Source organism: Thamnophis elegans, chromosome 4 (genome assembly GCF_009769535.1).
Source record: "Thamnophis elegans isolate rThaEle1 chromosome 4, rThaEle1.pri, whole genome shotgun sequence".
Lineage (NCBI taxonomy): Eukaryota > Metazoa > Chordata > Lepidosauria > Squamata > Colubridae > Thamnophis > Thamnophis elegans.
Genome location: NC_045544.1, coordinates 85817193 through 85837071, shown reverse-complemented (window position 1 = coordinate 85837071; position 19879 = coordinate 85817193). Strand labels below are relative to the sequence as shown.

At 37.7% G+C, this 19879-nt stretch overlaps 1 protein-coding gene across 3 annotated transcripts in view; it reads right to left on the bottom strand.

Moving 5' to 3' along the window:
* Positions 1-19263, bottom strand: part of ENAH (ENAH actin regulator) — a 71466-nt gene extending 52203 nt beyond the window's left edge. Inside the window, exon 1 of one of the 3 annotated variants that reach the window (XM_032215366.1) lies at positions 18821-19263. In XM_032215366.1, coding sequence (XP_032071257.1) covers positions 18821-18825 — 5 coding nt within the window. In that variant the 5' untranslated portion in view covers positions 18826-19263. The remainder of the gene's footprint in view (positions 1-18820) is intronic. The other 2 variants (XM_032215367.1, XM_032215368.1) reach the window with 2 other exon arrangements.
* Positions 19264-19879: the final 616 nt, after the last annotated feature.

Below are 19879 nucleotides of genomic sequence, written 5' to 3'. Positions count from 1 at the left end.
ATTTAAATTCTTTAAAAGAATTTTTGGATTTCTCCTCACCAAACCTTTAAGACTGAAAGTTTTTCCTAACATGAACTTGAGCTAATATACTTAATATGAGAAAGGTGCAGCAATTAACACTGCTTTTTAAAAAGAACAATATTTCTCAATTGTTTATCTGTATGAAGTCTGCCTATCTTAAGTTCCTACTATACAAAAGGTATTACCTTCTAAGGCAACCTGTATACAATACATTAGTGGCCAATGTTACATTGCTCCTAATGACAAAATTAGAGCTGTGTTAAGCCTATGAAAAAAATCCCAAATGAATAAAATCATTATTAAGACCCAATGAAAAAATTACAAAAATTATGCATAAACTTTCATGTTCCCCAAATTTCCAATCCAAAACTTAACCCAGATTCTTCAGACATAGATTTGTAATTCAGAGTCAGACTCGATTATTAGAATGAATGCATTAATCAGGGGTGAATAATGTTGGTGAAATCTCATCTAACCTTCCATAATAATAACATACATACACAAATAGCTGACAGCCACATCTCTGAAACACTATTAAATCTGAACTAAATGTTTATCTAGAACTCAAATAAATAGCTGCTTTTTGGTTTTTTTTTTTTAATATTTATCAGTCTCTCTTTTATTCCATACTTCTGGTTGAAAGACTATTCTATGTCATGCTAAACAAATGCATATTCTAGTGGCGGTGGGGGCTCGTTGGCATCTTCAGCAGCAGCCCTGCCTCCTGTGAAAAAACCCGAAGATGGAGCAGATCCACGCAGATGACGTTGCTGCAACATGACTGGAGGAGGAATTCTGGGAGTTGAAGTCAGCAAGGCTTAAAGCTGTCAGGTTTGAAGACCCCTGGGGTTTTTTTTCCTAAAGGGTTAGGGGTTCAAGGGTCTTGTAACTTGACAGCTTTAAGACTTGCGTGCTTCAATGCCAGAGTTTCTGAGCCAACATTTTGGTTGCTAAGCAGGACCGTTGTTAAGTGATACTGATATTATATAACACTTTTAATTAAGCGGGTACCTTGAATAAATATAACTTTGAGTTTCAAATAACACTGATTTCGTTGTTGTCTTAGGTGACATCTGTGAAAAAAATTCAGGTGCTCAGGCATGAAAATGTGCCGCTCAAACACTATACTTTTCCGCTCACACTGAAAAAAAATTAGAGGGAACATTGCCGCCAAATCCATGGAACCATCAGCATTGTTGGATAAGACTTCAAGAAAGTACAGCAATTCAAGTATTTCTGATCATCAATGGCAATAGCTCTCCAGATGCCCGTGCCCATGTCAATGTCGCCTGGATGAAGTGGCTGCAGGGCCCCTGCTTCATGTCAAAGATTTACATAACGGTAATGCACCCAGTCAACCTCTATGGATTGGAGTGCTCGCCAATTGGGAGTCATGTGGACACAATTTTGGCACACCTTTAGAAAAAGGTTAGCCATCACTCCCCTAAACCATAACTGAAACCCCATTTCAATAGTAATTTCTAATTATATTAAACAGTGAAGATATGGTTAATAATGTGCACCAATTATCAAATTTGGATATAGCAACAAAAGGCAGATACTGCATTCAGATTGTATATGATGGCAGCCAAGCAATACATTCCATTTAATGTGAATTGAACCAACGTTTTTCCTTCTCTTTAACAAACAAATGAATTGAATTAAAATTCAAACACTGTCATGCTGACCTGAAGAATAATAATATCATTCTTTTAGAAGTTGTTATCTGAGCTGTTAAGCAGATCTTGCTCATGTAACTAAGATATCTGAGATGTGATTGTAGATTATTAAATTCAACCCCTCTGGAAAACTTCACACTGGGGAAGTCTCCTATAAAGAACTTTAGAATTTATTAGGTAATCAAAATACTGAATTATAATGGCAAGCATTTTTTTCTGAAACAAGGTTAGCAATTACTGCTTAATGTCTTCTACAAAATATGCTTGCAAGCCAGCCATAAATCAAAATTAGGTATTGTTTGTTTTTAAATATTTCTAAAATTCTGTTTTACAAAGCGACAGCAAAAATCTGTGTTAAAGGTAAATAACCTGACACTTTGCAAAAACTCTGGATTCTCAACAGTTCTACCGACATGTCCAATAATTGCAAATTCAAGAAACAATGAAATCTTGATCTGATCAAGTTCTGCAGCTGTGCTCAGGGGATAGTAATTGGGATCATTGGTTGATTTATGTTAACTACACCAGTAGTAAAACTATATATTTACAATTATGCTTAAACATTTGTGAATCTATTTGAATTTTCAACATTTCTGCATAAATATGACCAAAAACATAAACCGCTTTGCCTTCAAGTGCCAAAATTAGAAAAAGATCATCCAAATTAGACAAATGAGCAAAAAACATTTGGGCTCAAAGTTGACTTAGCCTTCCAGCTTTCTGAGGTCAGTAAAATTAGGACCCAGGCTGCTGGGGGCAACATGTTGAGGTTGTAAACTGCCCAGAGCGTGCTATGAACCACTATGGGGTATTGTATAAGTCTAGGTGCTATTGTTATTATACTTATTTATTGATTGATGAAATGATACAAAGTTATATGTCTCTTTGTGGCAAAAGTATGTGAACTTTTGCTTTCAGTAACTAGTGTGATCTTGGGCAGCAATAACTGCAAATAAACATTTCCAAAACCGTTAATCAGTTCTGTACTACAGAGGAACATGTTAAGCCATACATCAAATGCAAATGGTCTGCTCTATGGACATTGGAATACAAAACGGCAGATACCAGTCATCTGAATCAGTTTCAACTTATTTCATGGCAAACTGAGATTCTTTAGGGGGAAAATGGGGTACCAATAAATTTGGCTACATCTTTCTCAGCTAAATGGTTAGAAGTTTTCACTATTGCTTATATTATATTATATTACCTTTCAAGGCTTGTTATAATGTTGAAATATTAAATACATATGTAATCTTAAGAACAAAGGTGCTTTTCAAAAGGCAACTGGGCTTTCTTGGGGTTTTTTCCCTTGAAGACATTTTACTTCTCATCCAAAAGCTTCTTCAGTTCAGTTCCCAGAAGCGATGAGAAGAGAAACATCTTTAAAAAAAAAAACAAGTCCAGTAGTCTTTTGAAAAGCCTTGACTTGGATGATTGAGAACCTCCATAGATTTGTTAAGCACAGAAGATTGTTCCAAAAACTATATAAGGACAATGATTTTTTTATATAAATTTTTTTATTAGTTTTATTACAGAAAAAAACACAAAAAGAAAAGCATCATCTTTCATCTTGTAGAAAGCGTATTCATTGGTCACAAGTACATTTCGTGCGTTCTGTCCACAATCACATATATTCCATTCAGTTTAAATTGTATGTTAAAAATTTATATATTTTACTATCACCGTACCACAATTTTCATTTCATTAAGATTTCAAAGACACAGCCACCTACAGGCATTTTTCCCCTTCCCCCAGTTCCAGTCAATCTGCCATGTCTTTACATCTTTATAACATATTCTAAGAAAAAAAAAGTCAATTAGGACATCTAACATTTCCTCTCTCTAACATATCTTTATTATTATTATAGTTAACTAGGGGTTATTTACATTTTCTCTCCTCTTCTCACCACAGACGCAAAAAGCAACAATCTCTAAATAACAATCTATTAATATGTGTTAACAAAATGACCATTTAAACTCTAAGACAATCTAAAGAGAAAAAGAAAAAAGTTGACATTTCTAGTTGATAATCACCAAAGTATATGCTAACCTTCCCTTTTGTTTTTATAGTTAAAAGACAGGAAAAAAACAATTGTTTGCCATTTCTAACCCAAATTAAAATTTCTAGTTGATAATCAGCAAGGTATGCATTAACATTCCCTTTTATTATTGTAATTAGAAAAAGACAGCGAAGAAAAAAAAACAATTGTTTGCTATTTCCGTCACATCACCTCTTATTCTAATCCAAATTATTTACAGCTTCATAACAAGGTCTGAAACACAAATTTATAGGCTTTATCATTCCATCAAATCTCAGTTGCAATTTGCGGCCTGGTTATTTATCCTAATTAAGGTTATCCTTTCATTGTTAATATCATGATATATTATATGTTAGCGAATAAACATTCAATGATAATCTATAAAAGTCTACAAAATACTAAAATCCCTACTTATTAACCATCAAAAATTAGCTAATTTTTATCATCAATTGGCATTATCAGCCAGTGTCTTTCTAGTAGCAAAATAATCCTTTCTCTCTCGCCAGCAGTTGTGTCATTTCTCTTATTAGAATCTTTTCAGAGTTTTGAAGTTGAAAGAAAGGCTCCAAGTTGTCAAAAACACTTTTCCAGCTTCCCTTCTTTTCACTTTCACTCGTATTTGGTCCATTAATGGATTCATCTGACATCTTATCTTTATTTTCTATGTTTCCATCCTCTTTTTTGATCTCTGGAACTCCAACCCCCTCCTCTTTAACTGTAGCACGCCATAAACTATCCCATTTCTTGTCAAATCTCTTAAGTTCTTCTGCAATATTTTGAAGTCCAGCCAGGATATTTTGGATTATTAGATTTTCTTCCTCTGAATATTGATCCATTTTTCAAAATGCAAAGAAATATAAAGGAAAAAAAATAGGAAAAGGAATCTGCCACTCTAGCCTGTCAAAATTTTAGGAAATGTGTCTGTATTTATTTTAAATCTTAAACACCAGTTCTTTCAAAGTTTTTAAAATAGGAAGGTTTTTATTCTTGCTTGTCTTTTCCTTCTCTTGCCAAAATATTTACCAGAAGCACTAACAAAACAAGTTTCGTGCTTTAAGTCTTATCGGGTTTTATAAGCGAATTCCAAACCCTTCCATTGCAAGGTCAGTGAAACCAAGAGAAGCAGACAAAGGATTGTATCCAAAACAGAAACAAAGTTCAGACTTTGGCTTCCAGGTGGCAGATTCAATAATTAGTCAATTGTTATTTTTTTTTGCTTTCCCTTAAATATCTTTCATATAGTTTTAACCAATAGAAGGAAAAATTTGTTGAAGTAAGAGAAGTTTAATTTAGCCAACAAAAAAAATTAGGGTAGTAAAAACGAAAAAATAGAAAAAAAAGATCAGTCCATAGACTACAAGCAGGGAGACAGGAAATGTTGCAATTACTTCAATCCACAAAACATCGTTACTAACTAGAGCAGGAAATCTTCTAGAAGCAGTCCAATAAGTGTCAAATTTGCCGCTTTATTCTTACTTTAGGGACTAATCGTTATTATTTTTTTTAAGAAAAAAAGTTTCTTAACACGGATCTTCTGAAAGTAAAAAAAGAAAAAAAACCTCACCAGATGGAACGCTTTCGCTTCGTCTCTTCCTTCAGGAGCCGTCTCCAACTATGCCAGCCTGTTTGTCCTCAGTTGGAAGCACTACCCTTGGGTCAAACAGGGACTTTGCGATGTCCTTGTGACCAGCAAGGCTTTGGCTTCCCTGTCACCGTCTCTTCGGGATGGTTTAGGTCCTACCGGACCGCCAAAGACAAAAGTTTCATCAACGGACCCGGACTGTCGGGTCCGTGCGAAGTGTTGGCTCCTCCCTCATCTTTTTTTAAAAAAACAAGTCCAGTAGCCTTTTGAAAAGCCTTGACTTGGATGATTGAGAATTTCCATAGATTTGTTAAGCACAGAAGATTGTTCCAAAAACTATATAAAGACAATGTTGATTGGTTGTTCAGAGATTTGCATTTTACATGATAAAAAAAATGATATTGGTAGAGTTAAGTTCATAATATATTCATGATAATGGTCCTTATCATGATAATGGTGCTTTGGGTTTAGATTTTGTTTAATCAATCCATAAATAATTATGGTCGAAGAACATTTGGATGATATAATGGAATGCACTGATGATCTTGCGGAAGAATGGGAAAAGATGCTGCCTAGGAAATAATCAGACATGAGAGGCAGGAGCTCCCAGTGGCTTAACAGAGAGAGAAAAAAACGAAGGCTGGACCACCGGAATTATTACAAAGTTAAAAGGGTGGAATGAAATCTGTACTTGCAATGTTCTGTTAATGTAGCTTTACAATAAGGGAAGGATTTTCAGCTTTCGCATAAATGGATTCCTCCACTTCTCTCTCAAACCATCTATCATCTCTGTTGAAAATATGACCATTATTATCTTAAAAACAGTGTCTTTTAAAAAAAAACAACCAAAGGTATACTGATGATTCAGAGTTCTTTTTACTCTTGCTTTTGGATTCTCTGCCCCACCATTTTTTTCAGAAGTCTTCAAGTTCAAAAATATTCCTGGGTTTCCTTGCATACACTGTTTGAGATCTTTCCACAAATTTTCAGTAAAAGAAAAGCTTGGGCCCTGTTAAGGCCATTTAAAACCTTTGTATTTTTTCCTATAAGTATTTCCTATAAGGTTGATTTGGAGTTATGCTTCCAATCATAGGCTTATTTTCCTGAACCATCAAATCTCTTTTCAGGTTCAATTTTCTCTCTGACTGCTGGACATTACCTTAAAAATCAATAATAATCTCTGCTTAAACTACACAAAAAACTCTAGATAAGAACCCAAAAAATTGCCTACATCTGTTTTGGAAGGCAGCTCCTTGCAATGACACTCACAGAACCTGGAGGGAACTTGCAGGTAACCCATAGGAAAAAAACACTGGGAGCCACAGAAGAAACCTCAGGCTCACAACCTCAAGCAGGACCTGCTAAACAACATTGACTTTTCCTAAACTCCACTTTTTAAAGCACATTTGCTTTACAAATAATTTAAAGCTACAGAGCTCTTCAAAGCCATTCGTCTCCAACCTTTCTGGAATGGTGGAGGCAGCAGCGGGGAATGATTTCGTGTGTGTGTGACTAAATGCAGCATTGTGCATGGACCATGCACTCACCCACCACTTCTGCAGCCCAGTTTTGAATCTGTGGCCCAGCAACATGCTGCAGACTGGGGATTGAGGACCCCTGTCCTAAAAGCAGCAAAGCAACTAGATCACCTGGTGAATTGTTTTTTTCAACGTGGGGTGCAATTAAAGTGAAACCGCAATAACTATTAGGATTTTAAAATAATTAAAAGAAAAAATCTACCCAAGATTTTGAATTATGAAAATTTAAATCTGATAAAAGTAAGGAAAATTGGTACTTTAAAGTATTTTTTAATTAAGTAAATAATACATACCACTAAGAAAAAGAAGACTGTTTAAAATTTCCAAAAGAAATGATTAGTTGAATTTTTGAAGCAAAGAGATGATGAAAATTGCAAAAAATCATAGACTGTAGTGCTACGGAGTCCTGAAGGGGACTAAAGAGTTAAGGATATAGAGGAAGGGTGGGGGAGGAGACAAAGAAAGAAAGGGTCTCTTTTGTGGCTTTTTCTTTTTTGATTATAAATTAAAAGAGATAAATTGTTATCATAGGGAAAGCAGCAAAATAAGAAAGGAAAGTATCATTAACAGAACAAACGAATTATACTAGAGATTCTACAAAGGATATTTGAAGAATTGGAATGTGTCATAGGTTAAATAACAACTTCAATGACCGAATCTGTTAAGAAAGACCTGCTTACACTTGTTGAAGGAAGAACAGAGGAAAGATTTGCAAATATGGAAGAAAAATGAATACCAAAATTGAACAAATTAAGAGAAAAGTAGAAATTTTGGAAACTTAAGATAGAAACAGTAAGCATGACAAAATTTGGAAAATGGATGCAAAAGTGAACATAGTGTACAAAATTAATACAAGACATTAAAGTCAAATGTTGTGCACTATGTCAGGAAGAAACAAGAAACCAGGCTTTAACAACAACTGAGTGAGAGAAATGAACACATCTTCCTGAATGATAAACTCAAACAGAAAAAGATACCATTCCAATGGGACAAAGTCAAAGCAATTACATTCAAACAGAAACAGATGCAATACTGTTGGGATGACCGGGGGTAAAAAAAAGATTGTCAAAAAAGATTGTCAACTTTTTATAGACTTTCCCTATGTTATTCTTCTGGTCCTTTTCTAGACAGATTAATTGAACATTGGAATTTTCATAAACATACAGTATAGGTTTATATTTTAAGTGTGCCTATTTAATAGTATTTTATATAACTGAAATAATCTAAAACAGTACTTCTTCATTAATAAGTTTACTACAATACAAACATTATTTTTCAATGTTTTAAATAAATGATCTTAATATTAGTTTGTTTAATTTCTTTACACACATCCCACCTAAAGTGACTTTGGGAGATTCACAATAAAATAATACAAACACATGAATAAAAGCATAGATATAAACAGTTAAAAACAAGATTAAAGTTTGCAAGTTAAAATAAAAGTCAAAGTCAGAAGGCTAAAAAGGCTAACAAGGCAGAAATGTCCTCAAGCCACCAGCCATTAGCCTTCCCCAGGGTTGCATCACTCTCTTAGACCCTCATGCTAATTGGCAGAGCCAGATCTTAACATTCTTCCAGAAAACCAAAAGCATGGGGTTTTGTCTCACTTGGAGGACAAGATATTCCAAAGTCAGGGGCAACAGCAGAGAAGACCCTCCTCATAGATTCCCCCCATCAAAACTCTTTGAATCATGGGATATGCAACTTGGCCTCCCTCCTTGACTGGATGAAACGAGTTGGTGCTGATTCCGGATTCTCTTCAAGGATAGCTCACATGCAGCACATTGTAGCTATCCAGATGACCAGGGCATGAATGACTGAAAGGAGGGCTCTTCAATCCAGGAAGGAGCATTACTGATCTACAATTTGAAAGTCGAGCAAAGACCCTCTTAGCCATAACTGCCACCTGCTCCTAGAGAAGAAGTCATGAGTCCAGAAAGATCCCCAGATTACATAACAGGTCCCTATGGGTCAGTGCTACCCCATCCAGAACCTAAGATGTTAAATCGCTAGATACAAATCAGCCTCCTATCCATAGCCATTCCATCTTACCAGAGTAGAGTTGAAGCCTGTTGTTCTTCATCTAGGCACTCACAGCCTCCAAGCATTATGAGAAGACACCCATAGCATTGCTTAGTTCAAGATAGAGCTGTACATTTGGATATAATCTCATACTGATACCTCATCCCATAACCACAGATGATTTTACTCAGAGGCTTCAGGTAGATGTTAAAAGGAGAGGAGAAAATACTGAACTCTGTGGTACTTCACAAAGTATGGGCTCGGGACTGAACCACTTGGTCCTTATCAACATCGAGAATAGTCCTGAAGGAAGGTGCAACACTGTGCCAGCCATCCCCAACTCCCACAGTTGACCCAAGATAATATCACGATCAATGGTATCTAAGGCTGTTGAGAGATCAGTAAGAGATCACTACCACAACTCCCACTCCCACCATGTGCCATTCAAGTGCCTGTGTTTCCATCCCATATCCAGGCCAGATAGTCTATTGCATAACCATATAATTTTTGCACTGCATATTTACATTATATTAAAGGAAAGAGATAAATAACAATTTGAACGTATACATTTTGTTCAAATATCTGAATGCATTTTTATTTCAGGGATTTATAACCCAGTCTTCAATAAAGTATAAAACTTACATTGTCTGCTAAACAAGACTGTCCTGTTAGAAACATGAGTTGGGACCCTGCCTATCCTAACTATCATAGAAAAATAGACCTAATTATATTATAAAGTTATACTTATTAACAAAACACAATAGTTTCCCATGTAGTTGTTCATATATTTAATATTATTTGAATAGGCAACATATAATAATGAAAATAATGCATACAATCTTCAGATTGTTTTCTGATGATCAATTGTAAATTACAGTCCATCAATTTAAGCATCGCATAAAGAATTTAAAATTCCTTATTTTCAGTTAGGTTTCGTTTCAAAGTCTACATATTCTATGTTGTACTGGGAGCCCAACCAAAATTGTGACTGCTACTTTATTTTGCTTATCCCTTTGACAAGATCAGTTAAAGAATTCTATGACTCCCCATGAAAAGATAGAACAAAGCAAGCCAAATTTAGCCATTGTTGCACAGAAATATCTAGTGCAGCAGTCAAAAACTATCTTATTGTCTTCCTTTCCTGTACCAAAGCATAAAAATATGGAACTTGACAGTTCCCAACTGACATAAATGCTCTAAATGTCTCTCTATTCTTCGTCCAAACTTGAAAAGTTTACCAGACAATCAAAATACTTTCATTCTTTTGTTTCAACACTGAAATAAAGTTTGCTTATATCAAATTCATCATAGAATGGTAGTTTACTTACCACAGTTAATTTGTCAGAACCTGCTTGGTTCAGAGATTACATTACTACATAAAATGATTATTTCTAGAGAATATATGTGTATCTGTAATAATGCACAATTCCATATGCAACCTCTTGACCTCTGTTCTAAACATCTCAAACTGATTTTTTTTTAAAAACATATCTGGAAATTTCTAAAATAGATGGCTGAAGACCACTTCTATCTATATATTTTATTATATACTGATCACAGAATTGCTGTAAAGGTGGTCTCAATTTACAACAGTTTGTTTCCATTTGAAGTTACAATAGCACTGAAAAAAGTGTCAGATGACCATTGCAGCATCCCATGGTCACATGATCAAAGCTCACACTTTTGGCAAGTGACTCATATTTCTGATAGTTGCAGTGTCCCAGGATCATGTGATCACCTTTTGTGACCTATTGACAAGCAAAGTCAATGGGGAAGCCAGATTCATTTAACAACTGTGTTACCAACTTAATGACTACAGTGATTCACTTAACATTCGTGGCAAGAAAGGGGCAAAATTCACTTAACAAATGTCTCACTTAGCAACAGAAATTTTGGACTCAACTGTGGTCATAAGTTAAGGACTACCTGTACTTTTGCTTCTTAAAAAGAAGTGCAATTATCAAGAGGTTAAAAAATGCCAAGTGACATGTAATCTTTTGTAATAAATGAACAAACATTAAAGACAACATATACCAAAAAACGACTATATCCAAAAGGCGCACTTTACACACTTAATCAATTTTTAAAGCAAATTGAGTTTGAGTTTTGAGTTGCGTTTATTTATAGGCCGCCCTTTTCCCTGAGGGGACTCAGGGCGGCTAACAACTTATGGGAGGGGAAGACGTACAATAACATAAAAACACAGTATATAGTTAAAATCAAACAACATTCATTCAACATTCGGGCGGGGGCAAACTATGGTCTTTACCCCCAGGCCTGGCGGGATAGCCAGATCTTGAGGGCTGTGCGGAAGGTCTGAAGGGTGGTGAGGGTACGAATCTCCACGGGGAGATCGTTCCAGAGGGTCGGAGCTGCTACAGAAAAGGCTCTCCTCCGCGTAGTTGCCAGCCGGCACTGGCTGGCAGATGGCACTCGGAGGAGGCCCAATCTGTGGGATCTTATGGGTCGAGAGGAGGTAATTGGCAGGAGGCGGTCTCCCAAGTACGCAGATCCACTACCATGAAGGGCTTTATAGGTAGTAAGAAGCACCTTGAAGCGCACACGGAGATCAACAGGTAGCCAGTGCAGCTCGCGGAGGATAGGTGTTATGTGGGCGAACCGAGGTGCACCCACAATCACTCGCGTGGCCGCATTCTGGACTAGCTGAAGCCGCCGGATGCTCTTCAAGGGCAGCCTCATGTAGAGCACATTGCAGTATTCCAGCCTAGAGGTCACGAGGGCCCGAGTGACTGTTGTGAGAGCCTCCCGATTCAGGTAGGGTCGCAACTGGCGCACCAGGCGAACCTGGGCAAATGCCCCCCTGGTCACAGCCGACAGGTGGTGATCAAAGGTCAGCTGTGGATCCAGGAGGACTCCCAAGTTGCGAACCCTGTCTGAGGGGTGTAAATTTTGGCCCCCCAGCCTGAGCGTTGGAACACTAACCAAATTTTTGGGAGGGAAACACAACAGCCACTCGGTCTTTTCTGGGTTGAGTACAAGCTTGTTAGCCCTCATCCAGTCCCTAACGGCTTCAAGACCCCGGCCCATCACGTCCACCGCTTCATTGAGTTGGCACGGGGCGGACAGATACAGCTGCGTATCGTCCGCATATTGGTGGTATCTTATCCCGTGCCTCCGAATGATCTCGCCCAGCGGTTTCATGTAGATGTTAAATAGTACGGGGGACAGGACCGACCCCTGCGGCACCCCATATGTTAGGGGCCTCGTGGTCGATCTCTGACCCCCGACCAACACCGACATCATCTCAAAAGATCATATTCCAAACATTTTCTTCCTAATTATGCTTACATGTGAGCATACTGGCTTCACATTATTAAAACCTATTATTAGTACTGAAAAGGAAAGGGATAAAAATCTTGACTTGTATTAACATTATTAGTTTCCCTACCATCTGGAAGGATATATTAAGCTGCCAAGACAAAATTGTAAACAAAGAGGTAAACAATCTGTCTCAGCAAATTTATTAATATCTGTTACTATTTAATCTTTCAATTTATGAGATAACTAGTCCCACAAATTGTATTTATTAGTTACCACCCTTAATCAGATTTCTACTCAGAAATCTTCCATAAAATTATATTACACTTGGAAGAAAATGGATGAAAATAGATAGAAAAACATGGAATTTGTTAAATATGACATAGTGTGGATCATTTTGATATCAAATATTTTTTTAAAAAAATAAAGGAAAACATACATTTCCAAAGCAAAGGAAGCATTTTGCTAGTTTGCTGAATTTAGAATAAATAATATAATCAATCTTTTTTCAAAGTAGAAACTAAAAGTATTTGTGTAATACAACCATCAAGAGAAACTGAAATTCTTATATTCAGAAGACATGTTGATTTAATTTATAGTTTTTACCTTGAGTGTATGACTTGAAATTGGCATTTTTAAATTTACAAATATTTATATATTTAGGTTCATTGCTATTGCCTGTAATCTCTTATTTAAATATTAAATAAATCAAACTGATCATAGTAATCCTGGTAAAATATAAAATCCTTGCCAAATCTGATATTTTCCAGATCTTCTAGCAAACAATTTCTATCATATGCAAGCAACAGCCATAACTTTCCTTAAGTGTAACGAAAGAAACACAGAACAAAGTTAACAACAGTCCATAAATAGGGGACATGCATAAGCACACCAGTTTGCCTACCATCCCTGTCTTACTGTCCCCATTTATCTGTATTTACTTCCTTTGTTCATGTTTATGTTCATACCTATACTTGTTATCTTGTAAATGTTTGACCAATAAATAAATAAATAAATAAATAAATAAATAAATAAATAAATAAATAAATAAAACCAGTGATATATTTGTTTAACAGATCCTTTCCTTACTGGATGTAATAATCCCTACAAAATAAGAATTAGCAAACAAGTAGCCCATCAAGTGAGTACTGAGTACTTTATAGTCATTAGGAAATGTAAAGTTATTTAGTTAAATCTGATCAAATAGTGATGTGGAATACCCTACAAACTAAGCTATCTGAATTGTGAATGCAAAGTTACGAATACAAATATATTTCTTTGCTAATTATATTCTAGTGTGAAAATCTGTCCAATCTCCAGTGAAACAGATCTTAAAAAGCCAAATATTACTTAAAGAAAGCACTGCAGGATGATATCAAAAGGATACAATAGTGGAAGAAAAACTGCTTTCTATCTCTATCACTACTTGATAATGAGTTCTTGCTCAAATCTGATTGCATTTGAGAAGTGTTATCTTTCATTTGCATTCCATTTGTATCCAAAGAGAAAACATTTATGATTCACATACAGTTTTAACAATATTAACCTCCCCCCAATTTAGATGTACTTATTTCTACTTCTCTCAATGCAAGATAAATTTAAGCAATGCTAGTTAACAAACTTGTTACAGAACAATACATTATTTTTCTAATTAAGGTAATGGTAAAATACTTTCTTTTTAAGAGTGGAAATGTTTACCTTTGGAAAAACTGTAGTGGCAATGTATACATTTATAGTGTTGCTTAGATTCCACGTTTAATAACTGTATAGAAATTATATAGTATTCTATATACTGTATATACTCGAGTATAAGCCTAGTTTTTCAGCCCACTTTTTGGGCTGAAAAAAGCCGCCTCGGCTTATACTCGAGTCAGTGAAAAATTTGCCCGAAATGGAGGAGAAAAAGGGGCGGGGCCATGCCTCTGGGTGACACTCGTGAATGGCCCAGTGCCCCTGTGAGTTTCCCCTCCCTCTGTGTCAGTTTGCCGCGCAGCGCGCACCGCACCATCCCCCCTCCTCACGTTCTAATGTAATGCAGGGCTGTCTTACGATTCCCCTTCCTCCCCCTCCTGCCGCTCTGCAACGATGTCCCACCTCCTCCTTGTTATGGCAAGCAGCCACATAGCGATGTCCCACCTCCTCTGGTACAGTGATCCAATGATAGGAATCACTGTGCCGTGTGTCATAGGAGGCGGGACATCGCTCCCGCAGCTGCACGGGACATCATCATCACAGCAGGACATCAGCATCATGAGGTGAGTGAAGTATTTCATTGAATACACCGCTAGTTTACTGTTTGTCTTTGAAATAAATATTCAAAAACATTATTGGTATCTATTTTTATTTTTGAAATTTACCGGTAGCTGCTGCATTTCCCACCCTAGGCTTATACTCGAGTCAATAACTTTTCCAGTTTTTTGTGGTAAAATTAGGTGCCTCGGCTTATATTCGGGTCGGCCTATACTCGAGTATATACGGTACTATATTGCATTCTAACACCTAAGCCATGGTGGCACAGTGGTTGGATTGCAGCATTGCAGGCTAATTCTGCTGGCTGCCAGGAGTTTGATTCTGACCAGCTCAAGGTTGACTTAGCCTTCTATCCTTCCAAGGTCAGTAAAATGAGGACCCAGATTGTTGGGAGCAATAAGCTGACTCTGCAAACCACTTAAGAGTGGGCTGTAAAACTCTATAAAGTGGCATATAAATCTAAGTGCTATTGCTGTATTAAAAGTAGAATTCAAAAACAATTATTAATACCAATATTTCAGTGTAAGCTTACATTTAAAATTATACACACACTACTAGCCCTAATCCTAATAACAATTCATATAAACTGGCCTACCTATAAATATTTCAAATTATTTATAATCATTTTCTCTTTTCAACAATGATTCCTATTTTAAAGCCTTATCAAGAGCAGCTAATAGATTGAAACAAAGTTTTGAAAGGCAGCAATAATAATTTTCTACAAATATGTGTTAATGGTTCAAAACTAATATTGTAATACCACCCTATTGTACAACTATTCCAAAGAAGTACAGAGCAATTTAGGATGTCTTTGATGCCTGAAGTATTGTCCTAAAATTCAAGTGCTGTATCACTCATCTCATATATAATTCAGTGCACTGAATTGAATAAAAGTTAGTGTACTGGATGGAAATGACTGATATGAGCCTGCCCCCAAACAATGGCCATCACATGACCCCAAGATGCTACGACTGTCATAAATACACACCAGTTGCCAGATGTTTGAATTTTGATCACTTGACCATGGGAATGCTGCATCATTGTAAGACACTTTTTTCAGTGCTGTTGTAAATTTGAACAGTTACTAAACAAATGGTTGTAAGACGAGGATTTTCTATAACAGTTTTTGTTCAGAGCACAGGTCATCCAGGACATGGTTGCCTCAAAGGTGCTTTTTCAGGAGGCAACTGGACTTTCTTGTTTTTCTTTAAGACTTTTGCTTTTCATCCAAGAAGCTTCTTCAGCTCTGACTGGATGGTGGGGGATGGCCTCAGTGACTCTCTAAAAGAATGCAAATGACCAGCTGTCTGCAAGGAATAAAAATCCTTCCATTCTCCACCATCCAGTCAGAGCTTAAGAAGATTCTTCGATGAGAAACGAAATGTCTTCAAAGAAAAACAAGAAAGTCCAGTTGTCTCCTGAAAAAGTACCTTTGGGACAAAGAAGAAAATAGCTATATTTCTATTTTTTTGTACTAGCCTGCTGTCTATCACAGCACATCAGATTGACTATAAGTACTATAGTCTGATTTTTCATGGTGCCTTGGTCTTAAAAGAATGAAACCAGAGTTGCTACATTACACACACACACACACACACACACACACAGGCAGGAGAGGGGATTCCATTATTTCCTGAGAAAACAGACAAATCTTTCCAATACACATTTCATATAAGCATATAATAAAAGTTCTTCTACATGTTAAAATTCATCAGTATTTTAAACAACTGTTCAAATTTTATGGGGGGGGGGGAGAACAGAACAAAATAAGTCATCCCATCAAGTCCAGTAATCTCCTCAACGTAGGAATCCAAAGCAAAGCACTCTAAATTGCTCCTTTCCCTTTGTTTGTTTGTTTGTTTGTTTATTCATGTCAGAATATTGAATATATTCAATATAAGGTAACCAACTGGTTTTCTTTATGACTTAACTCTGCTAATAGGTTAGGAAAATATCTTAAATTATTATTAAGTGCCCTGCATACTTCTTCTATGATATTGTTTCAAGCTATTTAAAAAATGCTATCATATCTCCCCCCAACACACACACAACAAGCTACATCCCAGTTGTCTTTTCCTAAAGCTAAATATACCGAACTTCTTCAATTTCTCGTCACAGACTGGAATTTTTAATTATCTTAGGTTACATATCAAAGGAGTGTCTGTCCTCAATAAATAGCAGAAAGGTGTATTGTTAAAAATCCAGAAAGGTGATATTGTTAAAAATCCATTTGACCACTTGGAGAATCAATGAGATAATTCACCCCAAAATAAGAGCTCTATTTAATGCTGCAGTTGGCAAAAAGCCATAAAATATCAGACCTTTGTTTGAATAATCTCTGTGTTTACCTTCTTAATCATACTTACAATAAATCCAATGAATTTACAGTCTATTTTTCACAGGCATTTAATAGAGCAAAACTTAAGAAAATAGGATGGTGGATTAACAGACTAATAAAGGAAGCCAATTTTGTATAGCCTATGTTGTGGTAATTTCTAAAGTCATTATTTACAAGGAATACAATTTGTTTAAATAAGCTGACATATACTTAAATACATGGTATTAACTGGAGCACATACTAATATTTCTTTTTACCACGTGTTCAACTCATTATATAGACACACCCTATAATTAATAGTGGCTACTCTATTTGAAATCTCAAAAGCAATACAAGTTCCTGAAAAAATAATTTTTGCAGTATCTAGTCATAGCCTCACAAAGTATTTTAAAAAATCAAAATATTCTGACTGAAATGTTTTAAAGATATCAAACATTTAAGATATAAATTCAATTTCAGTTAAAGCATAAAAATATCCTGGATTGTCAAAAAGTACAATACAGTTAATTGATTTTACATAATACTAAAAAAAGATAACTTGGAAAAACCTTCACCCTAAAGCACATACAGGGCAACCAATGGTAATCAGAATATTGCAGATTTATAAGCAGAAAGTAGGAATCAAGAGAAGTACCCTGGCATCTTGTTAACAGAAGTTTTGAAGATTATACAGCTCTCAGGGTGGGAGAAAGGGCATTAATTCCTTGGGAGAAAAAGTTTAAAAGGTAAAGTATTTAAATTTTATGTAGAATCAAATTCTTTTTGTCTCACCAACACATTAGGATGTATCATGTGAATCTTATTGTATTATAAAAACTTACCAACATTTCCATAAATTTTATAAAAATAACGTCAACTCTCTGGAAAGAAAGATTAATTTATACACAACCTACACTATTTATATTAAGAAGATAGTTTCCTTGGAGCTGATGTAGAGCCTAACAAGTCCCATTTCTAAGTATTGCGTCAAAGCCAGAGAGGTGGTCACAGAATGCAAAATACACAGGGAAAAAAGGGTTTCAAAATGAAAGGAATCCCGGCATGGTTTAAGGGGGAGGGGGAGAAAATCAAGAGAATGCCGATTAGTAATGACGCTTTGGATGGGGCCCCTTTAAAAATTCTACATGCAAATACATACCGTTGCTGGGGTATTATGTCAGTGACTTTTTCCTATTTATTGATCACACAAAGAAAAACCCAGTATGAGCTACTGCAATGCAACACAGTCAATTTGAGGGGAGGGGAAAAGGGGGGGGTATTACTTTTTAATTCTTCCATCTAATATTCTGAAGCAACGGTTACAATCTCAAAATGCGAATATTTTTCTTTTAAATGCACATAAAATCTCGGAAAATAGCCAGGGCCTCATCTTCTTTCTCCGGTTCCAATCCTTCCCTCCCCTTTTTAAAAACGCTGCCTTTAACTCCTTTAAATGCAATGACCTCACCTCCCTCCGTCTTCTTCTATCATCCCCTATACCTCTAGGACGACCCTGCTAAATGCAACAAAAGCGGTACATGTCAAATGAGCCATTTGGTCCTGGGGAAACACAGCATCCGCGCCACCTTTCCTTTTTTTCACCCGCCGACTAACATCCACTCACAAACTTCCCCCACTTTCGAGAAAGGAAGCCCCAACACAATACTGGGGAAACAGAAATTCATCGCCTGATACGGGTTAAGGGGCCCGGTGGTGGTGGGGGTGAATAATGAGCACGCGTGTCCAGCAGGGGGAGGAGTAGGGAACACCCCCCCCCCGCCCCAAGCCGACTCATGGTGGTCTTTCGTGCATCTTTCGTCTCAACAGAGGTACGTTATAGTAGTACACGAGGCTTCCCTATTAGGATTCTCCTTCTCCATTTCGCCGGGGTTTCCCAGTCAAGCCCTCGCTTCATTTTGAGGGGCTGGGCCCCTTCCTCAAACTTACCCGCACACGGTTTCCATCGAGCATTCCCTACCACCACCACACACAGAGAGACAGAAAGGACGAGCCCAATGCTGGGGGGGGGGGGCGAGAGACGTCTTCCCCACCCTCCCCGGTGATTTCTCCCGTTGGAATAAGCCCCTACTTCACCTCATGTTTGCTGCTCCAGGTCCGGGGGGGGCGTTTCTCCCCCCCCCCCACTTCCCCGTCGCTCCTCGGTCTTCTTTTATGAGCCGGTCCGGTTGCTCTCCGTAGGCGCCGAGGACAGGAGTAGGAAGGAGGGGGGGTCTCCCCTCAGGCGCCAGCCAGTCCCTGCCTTGGCAACCCTCGGGCTGACTCGGCTGCCTGCACCCTCCGGTTTTCGCTGCTTGGCCCACCCCGACCACAGCGGGGAGTCGAGGGAGGGAAGGAATGGCAGGGAGAGAAGAAGGGGAGGGGAAAGGGAATAAACCGACGCTGGAAGCGCCGCGAGGCTGGCGCGCGAGGGGCGGGGAGGAGAAGAGAACAAGGGAAGGTGGGAGAGTTGGGAAAAGCAGAAAATAACGCAACGCGCAAGCGGATCGCTCGAGACACACCGGCTCGGGGAGGGGGGGAAGGAGGCGCGGCGGCAGGCACGCAGGAGGACGCCAAGGGGCGGAGCGGGGGAAGTCACGCCTCCTTCGCTGGTCTGCATTCTCTGAGCGTTGCATGCGGCTTGTAATGCGGGACTGGCGGAATATAGAGATGTAGCCGGCTGGGAAGGTGTCAGTGGGCTGGCTAGGCGTATGTTTTTCGGGGATTGTCCGGGTTCCTTTATAAACTCCTGAGCGCATTCGGTGTTAGTAGCCCCCTTCCATTTCCTTCGTTGGCAGTCGATGGTCGCGGGCTACCAGCCCCCTTGCGCGCTTTTAAAACTACAGTCTGAGAGAGTGCTCCGGATCGGGCCGTCCGTGCGTTGAGATATAATTGTGGAGTGTTAATTATTCTTGTTGCTTATTCCCACAGAGTTGCGGTTCTGGAATGTCTCTTTGTCAGATCCTCTGCATGCATGCTATACTGTAATGCATTTGTTATTTGCTGAATATTGTTGGGTGGCATAATATTATTGTTTAAGCAATATGGTTGATATACTGTTACAGGTAGGCTTAGATTTCTTAATCATTAAATGTTACTTCATTTTCAAGCACCTTGTCATTCAGTCCACACTAGTTTTCTTTCTTACAGTATGTA